The sequence below is a fragment of the Phyllosticta citribraziliensis genome (assembly GCF_038025025.1).
Source record: "Phyllosticta citribraziliensis strain CPC 17464 chromosome Unknown J3D65scaffold_11, whole genome shotgun sequence".
Taxonomy (NCBI): Eukaryota; Fungi; Ascomycota; class Dothideomycetes; order Botryosphaeriales; family Phyllostictaceae; genus Phyllosticta; species Phyllosticta citribraziliensis.
The window spans coordinates 475,850-489,601 of NW_027117348.1; the positions used below are offsets into that span (position 1 = coordinate 475,850).

The 13,752-nt window shown below is 57.3% G+C and overlaps 6 protein-coding genes across 6 annotated transcripts; 2 read left to right on the top strand and 4 right to left on the bottom strand.

Moving 5' to 3' along the window:
• Positions 1 to 493: 493 nt before the first annotated feature.
• J3D65DRAFT_91773 (mitochondrial aconitate hydratase) lies at positions 494 to 3,266 on the bottom strand. The gene is made up of 2 exons (XM_066804249.1): positions 3,064 to 3,266; positions 494 to 3,018 (listed from the first exon to the last, which is right to left on the bottom strand). Exons 1-2 carry the CDS (start codon positions 3,127 to 3,129, stop codon positions 637 to 639), a joined length of 2,448 nt encoding a protein of 815 aa, XP_066651750.1. The 5' UTR covers positions 3,130 to 3,266; the 3' UTR covers positions 494 to 636.
• J3D65DRAFT_661345 (methionyl-tRNA synthetase) lies at positions 3,265 to 5,484 on the bottom strand. The gene is made up of 2 exons (XM_066802598.1): positions 4,144 to 5,484; positions 3,265 to 4,098 (listed from the first exon to the last, which is right to left on the bottom strand). The coding sequence occupies exons 1-2, from the start codon at positions 5,468 to 5,470 to the stop codon at positions 3,404 to 3,406; spliced, it is 2,022 nt and encodes a 673-aa protein (XP_066651751.1). The 5' UTR covers positions 5,471 to 5,484; the 3' UTR covers positions 3,265 to 3,403.
• A 397-nt stretch (positions 5,485 to 5,881) lies between these two features.
• Positions 5,882 to 7,230, bottom strand: J3D65DRAFT_559270 (putative Fe-containing alcohol dehydrogenase; the record flags this gene model as incomplete). The annotated part of the gene is made up of 3 exons (XM_066797401.1): positions 5,882 to 6,169; positions 6,230 to 6,835; positions 6,886 to 7,230. The coding sequence occupies 3 exons, from the start codon at positions 7,228 to 7,230 to the stop codon at positions 5,882 to 5,884; spliced, it is 1,239 nt and encodes a 412-aa protein (XP_066651752.1).
• J3D65DRAFT_91770 (uncharacterized protein) lies at positions 6,920 to 8,374 on the bottom strand. Its single transcript, XM_066804248.1, has 2 exons — positions 7,840 to 8,374; positions 6,920 to 7,786 (listed from the first exon to the last, which is right to left on the bottom strand). Exons 1-2 carry the CDS (start codon positions 8,005 to 8,007, stop codon positions 7,355 to 7,357), a joined length of 600 nt encoding a protein of 199 aa, XP_066651753.1. The 5' UTR covers positions 8,008 to 8,374; the 3' UTR covers positions 6,920 to 7,354.
• A 72-nt stretch (positions 8,375 to 8,446) lies between these two features.
• Positions 8,447 to 11,794, top strand: J3D65DRAFT_91845 (uncharacterized protein). Its single transcript, XM_066804251.1, has 4 exons — positions 8,447 to 8,975; positions 9,091 to 9,419; positions 9,470 to 10,042; positions 10,087 to 11,794. Exons 1-4 carry the CDS (start codon positions 8,885 to 8,887, stop codon positions 11,554 to 11,556), a joined length of 2,463 nt encoding a protein of 820 aa, XP_066651754.1. The 5' UTR covers positions 8,447 to 8,884; the 3' UTR covers positions 11,557 to 11,794.
• Positions 11,795 to 12,138: 344 nt separating this feature from the next.
• Positions 12,139 to 13,624, top strand: J3D65DRAFT_635744 (uncharacterized protein). The gene is made up of 5 exons (XM_066801338.1): positions 12,139 to 12,175; positions 12,238 to 12,295; positions 12,350 to 12,454; positions 12,514 to 12,729; positions 12,789 to 13,624. The coding sequence occupies exons 2-5, from the start codon at positions 12,238 to 12,240 to the stop codon at positions 13,322 to 13,324; spliced, it is 915 nt and encodes a 304-aa protein (XP_066651755.1). The 5' UTR covers positions 12,139 to 12,175; the 3' UTR covers positions 13,325 to 13,624.
• Positions 13,625 to 13,752: the final 128 nt, after the last annotated feature.

A 13,752-nucleotide genomic window follows, 5' to 3' on the forward strand; every position in this document is an offset into this window, starting at 1 on the left:
AGGCCCATACCCATGGCACTAAAGTCCCCCTCTCTCAGAGTATCCCATTCGTCGACGACTTGAGAGAGTGCCTGGTTTATTCGGTGAGGCCACAACCCGTGGCACATAAGTCCTTCTCTTGGCATTCCCGTTCGTTGACGACTTGAGAGTGCCTGGTTTATTTGGAGGAAGCCCACGCCCGTGGCACAGACTTGGAGATGCCTTGCTGATTCAGAAAGAGTGTGTGATCGGGAGGGTTCCGGAGGATTCCCGCAATGTGTTCTGGACGTAGCAGGAACCAACCTCAGACGAGACAGCCAAGCAGCATTCGATGCGTCGGGTACAGACGAGGCACAAGGGGAGCGGAGCATTCGTCAGCCCGATGGCAGAACTAAAAACAAGCCATTCATAATCCAATTCCCATCGTCCAAAACGTGTGGATCACTCTCTTTTTGACATCGCATTCGTACAGGGGAGAAGAAAAGCAGAACCCCTCCCTCCCTCCATGTGGTTTTTCGCCCATCGCCCAGCGCCAATGTACACACACACACACACACACACACACACATCAAGAGAAGCCTAATACGTCGGTAAGTCAATCTCGCGATGATGTCTCTTTTGTCGTCAATCCATCTTCTACTCCAAGATCCCACCGTCTCATGCCTCCGGCTGCTTGTTCGCATTGGCAGCCAACAGGTTCAGCGCGGAGCCCGCCAGGATGAAGCCGCACTGGTCGCGACTCAGCGTGTGCTTCGTCTTGACCTCGAAGCTCTCGCCGCTCCTCTTCTTGACGAGCAGCGCAATCTCGCCCTGTCCGCCCTTCTTCAGCGTGTCGTGCAGACCCTTGGTGGCAACCTCGTCGCACGCCTCGATGCGGTCGTAGTCGGCCTCGTTGACAAAGGTGAGGGGAACGACGCCCTGCTTCTTGAGGTTGGTCTCGTGGATGCGAGCAAAGGACTTGGCCAGGATGACACGGCCGCCGAGGTAGCGCGGCTGCAGGGCAGCGTGCTCGCGGGCCGAGCCCTCGCCGTAGTTGTGCTCGGCGACGACGAGCCACTCGGCGCCCTGCTGCTTCCAGCGCTTGGCCAGCTCGGGGATGCCGCACGACGAGCCGTCAAAGTCGTAGGCCGTGTTGGTCTCGCCCGTTGCCGCATTGACGGCGCCAATGAGCGTGTTCTCGGCGATATTGGGCAGGTGGCCCTTGTACTTGAGCCACGGGCCAGCTGCTGAGATCGTGTCGGTCGTGCACTGTCCCTTGACTTTGTAGAGCACGCGCAGGCCAGACAGGTCGCCGGCTGGGAAGGGCGCGAATGGCTCGAGTACGGCAAGACGCGACGACTTGGGGTCAATCTGGACCTCAACAGAAGGATCAGGCTTGCCAGGGGTGGGGAGGAAGTCGGGGTTGCCAATCTCGAAGCCAGACTTGGGCAGGTCAACACCAGTTGGTGGTGCAAACCTGAAGGGCTCGCCCGAGGTGGTAGGGATGGAGTCGGTCATGGGGTTGAAGGTGGTCTCGCCGGCGTAGGAGAGGGCCGTGACGAGCTCAGGAGAGGCGAGGAAGTTCATCGTAGCGCGGTTACCGTCGTTGCGGGCAGGAAAGTTGCGGTTATACGAGGTGAAAATGGCATTGGCCTCGCCCTTCTTGACCTCGTCGGTGCGCTTCCACTGGCCAATGCAGGGGCCGCAGGCATTGGCGAGGACGATGCCACCGGCGGACGAAAAGGTGTCGAGCGTCTCATCGCGCTCGAGAGTTGCCCGAATCTGCTCGCTACCAGGGGTGATGAAGAAGTCGGCCTTTGGCTTCAAGCCAGCCGCCTGGGCCTGCTTGACCAAATGCTCCGCACGGGTCATGTCTGCGTAGCTCGAGTTTGTGCAGCTGCCAATCAAGCCAGCGCCAAACGTCTTGGGCCATCCCTTTTCCTCGACAGTGTCCTTGAACTTGCTCAGAGGCGTCGAAAGATCGGGGGTAAAGGGACCGTTGATATGAGGCTCCAGCTCAGACAAGTTGATGGTGATGAGTTGGTCGTACTCGGCATTTTGGTCGGGACGGAGGAGGTTGTGGGGACCCGGAGAGGAGGCGATTGTGCTGGCAGCGGTGGCAATCGATTCGCGGTAGGTAGCGGCCAGGTAGGGAACGTGTCCAGAGGAGAAGGGGAATAATGAAGTCGTTGCGCCGACCTCTGCGCCCATGTTGCACACGGTGGCCATGCCGGTGCAGTTGAGGGACTCGACGCCAGGGCCGTGGTACTCGATGATGAATCCGGTACCGCCACGGACGGTGAGCTTGCCGGCGAGGGTCAAGATGATGTCCTTGGGGCTTGCCCAGCCGCTCAGCTCGCCCTCCAGCCTGACACCGAGAATCTTTGGTGCCTTGAGCTCCCACGGAGCATCAACGAGCGCGTCGACAGCGTCGGCACCACCGACACCAATGGCAATCGCACCGAGACCTCCGGCATTCGGCGTGTGGCTGTCCGTACCCAGCATCATCAAACCCGGTGCACTGTAGTTTTCCAGGACGTTTTGGTGGATGATGCCCGCGCCGGGAGGCCAGAACTCGATGCCGTACTTCTTGGCCGCGCTCTCCAAAAAGTCAAAGACCTCCTTGTTGCCCTGGATCGAGCGTGGCAAATCCGTGTCTGCGCCGCGCTCTCCGACAATCATGTGGTCGCAGTGGATCGAAGCCGGGACGGCCGTCGATGGCAGACCGCACGACATGAATTGCAGCAGAGCCATTTGCGCCGACGCGTCCTGCATGGCCACGCGGTCGGGCTTGAGCTTGAGGTTTGCAATTCCGCGAATATCCTTGCCATTGTTGGTGCCGGTCAAGAGCGATTCCTCGGGGTTGTCGAGATGCGAATAAAGAATCTTTTCGGCGAGAGTGAGCTGCCTCTCGGGTCCGAGGACGCGGCGGACTTCGTGTAGTCTCTTGAGAAGCTTGGGGTAGGGAGGAGTGCGCGAGGCAACGTCGAATCCCGGGGGAGGTTTGGGTGCGGTGGCGGTTGCGAGATGTCTTCTGCTTGGGAGTACGCGGGGTGAGGTCTGGGACGCGTTAGTGGTGATTGAGTGGTGCGACAGGTCTCTTACCTTTGCGTTTGCGAGCCTGGCCGCCCTCAAGGCCTGCGCCCGCATGGTAATTAGCTGGGCAGCCATTGGAGACGTGGAGGCGAGCGTGATGCTGGGGCGGTGACAGTCCAAAAATTCGATGGGGGAGCGATAGCGGAGAAGAGCTCCAGAGTAATTGGGCCGCTGTCATTGGCAGATCTCATCTTGGCGCGACGCAACCATACAAGGGTATCTATTTCTATGTTGAATGCGACAACATCATCATCGTTCGCTCGCGTTGAATTCCTTTTCTACCAGGCCTAACTCCGCTTCCTTGCATCAACGTTCAATTCATCTCTCGTACAACTCCTCAAATGCTCCTCTACGACGTGTGCACATCCGCCTTGGACATGGCCTCCGTCACCTTTTCAATCGCGGGATCAGCCTCCTGCTTCTTCTCCGCTCCCTCGACGCCAGCAGCGGCCTTGGCTGCAGCCTTTTTGGCGGCCTTCTTTGCCTTGTCCTTCTCCTTGGCGGCCTTCTTTGCTGCCTTCTTCTCGGCCTCAATCTGCTTTTGCCTCTTGACCTCCTCGCCACCAAACTGCTCCCTCCACTCTTGCTCCTTCTCCGGCTTGATCTGGCTAAACAGGTATGATGCCTTGCCAATCTTGTGACCGGGCTTGATGATGCCAGCCTTCCACTCATCGGGAATGTGGGGGACCGGGTCGACACCGAGCTGCTGGAAGATGCCGAGAATAGGCTCTCCCTTGTCGTTGATGCCACCCCGCGCAGTTGCGGGCATGTAGGGCTCGATGACGCTTCCGAGAAGATAAATGTGGTTGAGGGCCAGACCGACCACCGCTGCGCAGCGCTCCGGCTCCTCGGTGAATAGTCTGTTGTCAAGTTTGTTGTCCTGCAAGAGCTTGTTGCCAAGGGCGGAAATGTGCAACGCGCTCACGAGACCGGCTCTCAGCTTGACATTCTCCAGCCAGTTGTTGTACGTCTGGAGAAGCGTGTTGAGTTCCTTGTTGTAGTTTTCGAGATACTCGTCCGAGTACTTGGTCCAGTCGGGGACAACTAAACAATGTTAGTCATGAAAGACAAACTTTAATTTGAACTTACCAGAGTCGTATTTGGCCGCAACAAACTTGACGACACGGTTGACAAAGTTGCCCAGGTTCTTCAACAGGTCATTGTTGTTGGCGTCGATGAATTCGTTCCACTTGAACTCCGCGTCGCCGCTCTCTGGTCGCCTGGACAAGAGGTAGTATCTCCAGACATCAGAAGGAATGCCAGTGTCCTTGGCGTTGTTTCCAAATACGCCGATGCCCTTGGACTTGGAAAATTTGGTGTCCTCGTAATTCAGGTACTCAGTCGTGGAAAGATGGTGCACCTTGGTCCAGTTGTCTCCGGTACCGAGCTGCGAGCCGGGGAAGATGATGGTGTGGAATTGGACATTGTCCTTGCCCATGAACTGGTACAGCTTGACGTTGTCGGGGTTCTTCCACCACTTCTCCCACTGATCCGTGTATGTTGCCGTGATGGAGACGTAGCCAATGCACGCGTCAAACCACACGTACATGACCTTTTCCTCGAATCCGGGCAGAGGGACTGCCGTTCCCCACTTGAGATCACGCGTGATGCCTCGAGGCTTCAAACCCTTGTCGATCCATGACTGCGTGATGTGGATGCAATTGGCTGACCATTTGCCTTCGGTGCTGGCCTCGTTGAACCACTCGATGATCTTGTCCTTCAATTCGTCCAGGCGAATGTAAATGTGCTTCGTCTCGCGCTTCACTGGCGCCGCGCCATCCAGCTTGCAGCGGGGGTTGATAAGGAAGCCGGTAGCCTTGACCTCACCGGGAGGCTCAGGCTCATCCGCATTGGTAGGCGCCTTTGCTTCCGGCTCGGGCTCCAGCGGATCCAAGAGGTTGCCGCACTTGTCGCATTGGTCTCCGCGCGCGCCAGGGTCGTGGCAGATGCTGCACTCGCCCTCGACGTAGCGGTCCGCAAGGAACGAGCCGTGCTTCTCGCAGAATGGCTGCACCGTAGTCTTCTCCTCCAAGTAGCCATTCTTGTAGAGCTTGAGGAAAATGTCTTGCGCGATATCGGTCTGTTCTTTTGTCGGCGTGCGGCCAAATTTGTCAAAGCCAATGTTGAACCACTCGTACACCTCGGCGTGGATCTTGTGGTACTTGTCGCACAGCTCTTGGGGAGTGAGGCCCTCGTCAATCGCCTTGGTTTCGGTCGCCGTGCCGTACTCGTCGGAGCCGCACACGTAAAGAGTCGGGTGGCCGCGAGCTTTGCAGAAGCGCGCAAAGACGTCGGCGGACAGCACAGAGCCGATGATGTTGCCCAAATGAGGGATGTTGTTGACGTAAGGAAGCGCGCTTGTAATGAGGATATTTCGCTTGCCCTCTTGGGGCAGAATCGGTTCGGTCGTCGCCATCGTGTGTGGTGGTGGGGTGGAGGATGCTGTGGAAGTGACTCAAATGCCCCGCTAACAAGCTTCCATGATCTGATCTGATCTAATCTAATCTACCGCCTTTGTCCCCAAGCTTGCATCATAAATTTTGATATTCATAAGCACAATTTTTCACACTCTCTTTCACGTACGACCATAGCAGGTAGAAAACTCGGAACCCCGTCCGCTCTTCCATAGATAAGCTACCTTGCGGCCGATTAGTAGTTGCGTGGGTGACCAGCAGCGAATCCCGGCTGTTGTACGTTTTGCATTTTTTTGCTTGGTCACAGCGTGGGTGATGGCTCGTGTCAATGCTTCGATACGGGCCGGAGCGGATCTTTGGCTCAAGGATGGACTCAGGAATTAATTTCAAACTTTTGCCTCTACCAGACATCACTACGTCTGTGGTGAGCACGAATTCAGAATCTCCCTCACCATCTCCTTCGACTTCAATGGCACCGCATTAGTGACGCACCACCTGTCCTTCAACGAGCTCTCCGCCAACTTGTCGAGCTGTTCATCTCCTCCAATGCCAAAATCCGCCAATCGTCGGGGCATGCCCAACTCCCTAAAGATTACGTCGAGGCAGTCTGCCAAAGGCGCCTCGCCCCGACGAAAACCATGCTGATTGAAGAGTTTGGCAGTGACATCGACGCTGAACAGCACATCGAGAACAATGTGCTGCTTGGCGGGAATGTCGACAAGCGGCTCAACACTCTGTTGATCGAGCCCTGTGCCGGGGACGCCCTCGGCCGCATGCTTTAGATTGAAGGCACACACGGCAGGCAGGAGAATGCAGCTTGTCTCGCCGTGGCCGACCCCCAAGGGACCGAGCTGGTGACCGATGCCGTGGCTGGCACCGAGAGGAGCGCCCGCTTTGCAGCCGGCCATTGCATCCACGACGCCGAGCTGACATTGCAAGCGCGCTTGCGTTTCGTTCAGGTCAGCTTTGGAGCGCAAAAGACCGGAGACGAGCTGACGCAGACCCGAGGATGCGGCGCGAGCTGCGGCTGAGGTGCAAAAGGGCGAGCAAATGGTTTCAACGCAATGGTCAATGGCGCGAACACCGGAGGACAGCCAGAACCGTAGGGGTGTCGTCGTGACTAGCGCGGGGTCGAGGATAACGAGGCGAGGACCAAGGGGAGCGCCAGCGTGGCCGAAGCCGTGCTTGTGGTGAGTTTCGTCATTGGTACCACCAGCATGATCAGAAAATTCGCCGCCAGAGAGAGACGTTGGAATGGAAATGATGGGGATAGTTGGGCTGGCGAGATCGGGCCTCGGGATTGAGGGGTCTCGGTTGTTGGTTAGTTTGAGGATGGATGGAAACTCGGTCGCGTTGTTGGCGAGAGCCTGGAGAAGATGGGTGAGCTTCGCCAGAGATGCGGGATGACCCAACGTACCAGTGTGACAATTTTGGCAGCGTCAATCAGACTTCCTCCGCCAAGGGTCACGAGCAAATCGGCATCGACCTGCGTCGTCTCCTTGGTGACCTCAATACACTCAGACCATAACGTATGTGGCGTCATTCCGTTCCGAACGCCGACGACTTTATCGCCTAGCGCGTCTTGAAGTTTTCGAACGACGTTTGTTGTCCGTGCAAGGGTTCCCGAAGCTAGTATGTAGACCCTTGACGCCTTGAAGTCTTGCTCGACATGCTGGGCGCAGGCTTGCTCGAATGGGAGGCCGTGGCTGACAAAGGGATGGCTCTGCCCTTCGAAGGGTAACGTAACGGTTTCCTGGGCCATGGCAAGGTATCTCTGAACAGTTGCGTCTTGGTGCAAGTTCGTATGAACCCCATGGGGTTTAAGAACCCCACACTCGGCAAAGTTCGTCCGCCCAAGCCGACCGGCTAGATCCGAATCCCGGGCTCTACCATACCATTGATGCCAGCTTCTTCGCCGACCAGTATAAGCCCCAAAAAGCCACTGACCACGTCAAGAGGATCGCAATAATTGTTTTGCCCTGCAAATCGAAGGCATCGGTAAAGTGGAGTTTTGCCATTTTGCGGTGCTTCTTCCTCGTGAACCATTTGGCCTTGGTGCGGCGAGTCATTTCAATCTGGCCATGTACGCCAGGGATGCTTCCGTCAGCTCCGCCCGCCGTGCCGGCACATTCCTTTTGCCATGTCGAATCGCTTGGGTCCTGATAAGGTTCAGGATCCAACCACTGCCAAGGCGAGACTGTTGACCACCAAGAAGACGCAGGAGGCGGATGTTCGGCTACACGGTAAGCGCGGTCGCGGCGCTGGACGAAGAAGAGAGAGAGGATGAATGAGGTAAAGAGGACTGGGGTCAGGATGACCTGGACTGGGTTAGCAGTGTAGGAGCAAAAGTACCAGAGTACCAGAGGCAGACTTTTGTCAGGGTCGACACGGGATGATCCGACTCTTTTTGATTGTCGTCGGGCGAGGGTAGAGGTGAAGGCAACGGTGCGCTGGCAAGGTCCTCGAAGGGATCGGGCTTCTTCTTGCGCTTCGACGGAGTGGTGGGCCGGGAGCTGGTGGTTTGGGTTGAGAGTGACATGATGGCTGGCAAAGCGCCCGAAATTGAAGCGGTGCAACACGGTCAAGTCAAGACGAATGTTGCATCATGTGCGTACGGCGGGCGCGCGGAGGAGTCGATATTTGTTTGGTGGTGAGCTGGCGCATGTTTGCAGCGGAGACGGAGGTCAGCGGCCTGACGTCAGGCTAGGCAGCGGCTCGGGCTCGATAGCGACCCGAATCCGAGCTGGAGGCTGGCAGGCAGACGAGATGCTGCGCTGGTGTTGAGACAAAAGTCTTGCGTCGGCGTTTAGTTTGAAGCCCGTTGCAGCCAGTTCCTGCGGCCGGCTCTTTGTGTCAGGTCTCCCTTGCATTCGTCATTGTCGACCTCAGTTGTCTGACCACCGAGTCATGGATTAGTCGACTGCCTCGCCCGGTCGCCCAACCAGTGGATGATGAGCTTGATCTTTTCGTGAATGAATCCGTAATCAGTCTGGTCTCTGCCTCGCTGCTGTGGTTCGGGCTGTGTTGGTGGCTGGATCGTCGAGGCGTCCCATCAAAGACCAGACAAGGGACCGAACCGGTGGAGTCGTCGAAAATTCAAGCAATCATGACAGGGAACGCCCATCCTTCGACCAGCAGTCAATTCTGGGACAGGCATTGCATTGCGTCTTAAACAACAAAGACGCGGCGGGCTCAGCTCGTCACTTAAGGGCGACGCCGCCCCCGGAATTAGTAAACCAACGCCACGGACGAAATCCGTCGGACCCTGCCGTCTCACTGTGCTACCACCTGAGCCCCTCGCCCACACCACGTCTTACCTGTTCGCTCTTCGTCCGCCTTTTTCGAGCAACCGTCCTTCTCCACTTGTACTCTTGATATCTGTGTCCTGAATTCTGTGGCGGGTCCAGTCGTTCGAAATGGCTCGCTCTGCAACGCCCGACAGTGGCCGTATTCGGGATGGTGGCATCCGAAAGAGGATGCGCAAGGGAACCCACAGCTGTTTTGAATGTAGGTCGCCGTGCCCTTTTCTCCCCTTTTCTTCCATGCTCCGGGCGAATATGGACGAAATCGTCGTCTTTTCGCCTGCTGTTTACTCATTTGGGCCTGCACTAACCGTGACTAGGTCGTCGACGAAAGATTCGTTGCATCTACTCCGACGACCATCCAGGTCAGTGCACCGAATGCTTTGCCCGTGGCTCTAGGTGTGTAGACCAAGAGCACGCGGAGAGCGAAGCCGTTGTCGACAACCGCAAAAACCTTCGTGAGAGGGTTGCCAAACTCGAAGCTCTGGTCGAGGCGTTGCTTGACGACAAGACCTCCAAACACGCCGCCGATGCATTGCGGGCTCTGGGGCAAGACATTGCCGTCACTCCCCCATCCTCCGATGGCCCATCTCATGTCCAAGGATCTCAGAAAGATCCAGCCCCATTCCTGTCCATGTTCAACAATGACGTGGTATGCCCTTTCTGCCCGTATCTTCGACACGTGCTGACTTTGACTAGTTGCGTCGAGCTGAGGGCAGAGGCACCGTGACATGCCCGATGGAGACACAGGACTGTGATGCCTCTCAGCCCACCGAGACGCATACCACCCAGGTGTGTGACGTCGAGTTTACCGGCATAGGTGCGCCGCCTACCAATGGCGACACGATGAGTGAAGGCCGCAAGTCCAAAGCGAAAAAGACTCGTGAGACGTTACTTTCAGGTCTTCCGTCCGGGGAAAAACTCGAGTCCGCCCTCACTACGAACGACGACTGGTGGCGTCTATGGCGCTACAAAATCCCAAGCATTGCCCGCGGCGACGACCTGCAGGCCTTTGCTCGTCGTGTAGTTGCAGACGGGTCCCCGCCTGAAGCTGCCGTCCTGCTGCTGAGCGTCGGCATCGCTTTGGATTCTGATGATCTCAACACGTCTCTTGCTCTCATCGACGCTCTGATTGTTTCTGACGACGAATATGGTGCCACGCTTCAAGGTCTGGAATGCACGATCCTCATGTCCAAGTGCTACTCTGAAATTGGACAACCACGTCGAGGTTGGATTGCGGTGCGAAAGGGTCTCGCGTATGCGCAAATACTGGTATGTGCTACGCCGCCTGCAGAAACTCAGCTGACAATCCGCAGGGCTTGCATCGCAGCCACAGCGCGTCGCCAGAATGGAACACCATTTGGTGGTCATTGTACACAACGGACCGCTTCTTGAGCCTGCTGCTCGGCCTTCCGTACGGCATTACAGACACTCATTGCGACATGTCCGTTTTGCCTTCGGAAACCGAGGGAGAAGACCTGAAAGAATCCACTGCCAAGCTTGCCGTCCTCTCCGGCAAGGTAATTGATCGAACTCAGGGCGTGGGAGACCTCTCCTTTGCGTCGGCTCTTGAGCTAGATGATGAACTCGACACCATCACGTCCAATCTGTCTGAGAACTGGAACGAGGAGATGCCGCTTTCTGGAAGCAGTCCAGACTGCAAGAGGATGATCACTCTGCGCGAACGCTTGCTGGTACACATCTGCTCACAACAACTCCGCATGTACCTCCATCTTCCCTTCATGCTCAAGCTTGCCTCGCTGAGCTCGAGTCCTACTGGCTGTTCCAAATTCGAATACAGCAGAACGGCGTGTTTTGGCGCTTCCCGCAAGCTGTTGGAGCTGTACAGAGTCCTCCGCACGAGCAATGGCCAGCCCCTTTACGAGTGCAAGGTCATTGATTTTGTTGGCTTCACCGCCGCCGTGTTGCTCTTCCTCGGCCTCTTGGGCTACCGCCGGCTGGAGTCCAAGACAGGCGACGCGCACACGCAAGCCGTTCAAGACGAAAACGACTGGCGCATCATCGAAATCACCATGGACATTTTCCAACGTGCCTCGACCGAGAGGGGCGGCAAGGTCGCCGCGCAATCGCTCCGCGTCCTGCAGCAGCTCAGCAAGGTGCGCGACTTGACCATGAGCGGCGAAGACATCACCTACTACGAACGCGTCGCCATTCCGTACTTTGGTACCATTTCGGTGCAGCGAGGCAAGCGGTTTCACCACGTCGCCAAGAACAAGAATGAGCCAGTCGTCACGACCAGCGACGAATCGACTAGCACCTTCAGTCAACAATCAAACGGCATGCCTCCGCCGGCCGCCGCGACAGGTGGCCCTGATGCCTTCGACATGACTCCCGCCTATCCCGGTGCGCCTGCTGCCTTTCCAAACAACGCCGCCGCTCGTACGCCCAGCAACTCAACCATCAGCACGCCCCCGAACCCCATGGTCGCGTACGACCCGTTTGTCCCAAGCACAGGCCAGTGGTTTTTCCCCGGCGTGGCGACGATGGGCATGCAACACGGCGCCAGCGACAACACGGCCACCGCCAACGCCAGCATTCCAGCTGGCATGGGGCCAGGGTTTGGCGGGCACGCAACCGGAGCAGCAGCCAACTGGACCACGAGCGAGGACGGGCTGGACAATTTGATTGGTGGCTCGCATGTGCAAGGCGGGCCATGGATGAGCTCTAACCTCAACATGGGCATGGGCGGCGGTGCCATGGACTTGGATCAAGATTGGGCGTGGTTCTGGGGCGGCAACACGACGAGCGAGGTCTCCCCTCGGTAATGACGCCGTCCAGCGGTGCGCGCTGATGTTGGTGAGACTGACTGATCTTTTGCGGTTATGGCGTTCTGGGATTTTGGTAATTGGGAATGGGGGTTCGCGGCGTTGATGGACGGTATGGCTTGGAAGACTTGATACCAAACTCACGACTCAGATACTATCGCTTCTCTCCAGAGGTTAATGCAGCACCACGCGTCAACGGCCGTGGCAGTACACGCAAAGCACTCGAATGCTCCCTAGTGCCATGTTCACCGGACGTATGGAGCCTCCGCATGGCTACTCCTGTCAAGGGGAGGGAGCATTCCCAAGTCAGCTTACGCTGAGAGCACGAAGCCTCCCTGGCCCATCATGAGCGTCTTCATAGGCCTGGTTTGAGTAAGATATCACAGTGGTTGTCGAAAGAAATACGGCTTCCTGGCAATATGAATGCGCTTAGGGAGCATCCATTCACTGCTACAGTGGCGCTTAGGGAGCACTCATGCGCTGGTGCAGCCAGATCCAGGGTGTCTCATTTGCGGGAGGTGGGGTGGGCAGGCGCGGAAGGTGCGCCTGCGCGAGGTCTTTGGCACGTCTCCGCCCCAGAGCCCTCCAACTCCAAACATCATCCATCGCGTTTTTCAAGGTATTGGAAGCACAACGCCACGCAGCTGAATGGGGCTTCTTTGCTGACGTTTTCATGTGCAGATGGACCCCTCAAGACCTCCCGATCGCCCTGGCGATCCCAACTCCTCTGCCTCACGGCGTGCGCACCTCACCCATCCCCAAATCGATGAAAAGATGCTAATTTGAGCGACAGAAAACACACCACAACAACCACCACGCCAAGCAGTTGGTGGGGCCCCCGTGGCCAGACTCGGCTTCCGCGCCCAGGCAGATCTTGCGGCCGCTCGTGCAGCTCGAGGTAAGAAACCCATTTAATCACACGGCCCAAATGGACACCTGCTGACCACATGATTATAGAGGCAGTGATTGAAGCGGCCCACCAATGGGCAGAAGCTCGGGGTATCCCGACCCAGCGCGTGCCTGCGTACGCCTTTATCGACCCGCAGGCAGAAGCCCAAAGGCAGGCCGCCATTCGGGAAAACGACCGTCAGGTCAAGCTTTACGCTGCGAGGAATAGGCAGTCCGCCGAGGCTGATCGTGCTGCCCGTTTGGCGGCCGCTACTGCAGCTCGAGGTAAGAAATTTACTTAATCACACGGCCCAATTGAATAAATACTGACCAGATCATCACAGAGGCCCAGGCCAACGCGCTCTATCAAGACGCGGCGGCTCGTGGGATCGAGCTCCACCGCGTGTCTGCGGTCCCCCTTGCCGACCCGCAGGCAGAAGCCGAAAGACTGGCCTTGCTCGAGGAAAACATGCGTCGAGTCCGCGAAGGACTCGGAGTGAACAGGACCCAGTCCAGTTCGAGTAATCACGGGAGGGCCTCGTTCATCCCCCCACCGTTCGAGCCTCTTCGCCCCGCGACGGTGACGCCGCCCCAAGCCGCTCCCGAACCTCGACCATCAGCGGCGGTCACCCGGGGCAGACAAACCCCTTCGGCGGTGAGAGGCCCCTCTCGTGATGAGGCTCACGCTGAGCACAATGGTCTTCCCGCTCGCCCTCAATCGTCCTCGAAAGACGTGAAGACTGTGCCAGCAACGAGCAGTTCTGGTGGTGCGGAGAGCCTCACAAGCCCGCATGCACCCCGAGAGAGCGAGTCCGACATGATCGGCCGCGAGTTTCCCATTGCCGACACTGGGCTTCTGAAGAGCAAGTGGTCACGATGAGACCGAGAAGACATTCACGATGAGACCGAGAAGACAAAGGACTACACCGACCTCCAACGTCTTCAGTGCTGCTGCTGCCACCACCACGAGCAACCTCTCCAGCGCAGCGAGTGGCCATCAAACGGCCGAGTCGTAAGTACCGTAGTCCTACAGAGGTTGACTTACCAGAGTTTCGCGCCACAGAACAGGCACGGACGAGTAGAGCTAGATACTTGTGAAGACTAGTCTTTGGGACGTGACATGGAAGATACATGTAGCTTAGCTTGAGAGTAGATTCAATGGGACCATTTGAATGCTGTGCTTGCGGACGATGTTTGAGCTCTTCGATTCGTGATGAATCAGATTTCGGTGCGTGAGCGGGAGAGAGGAAGCCGAGCCAGTCCTCCGTGTCCTCGGCCAACCACTGAGCCATCACACGACTGCTCCTT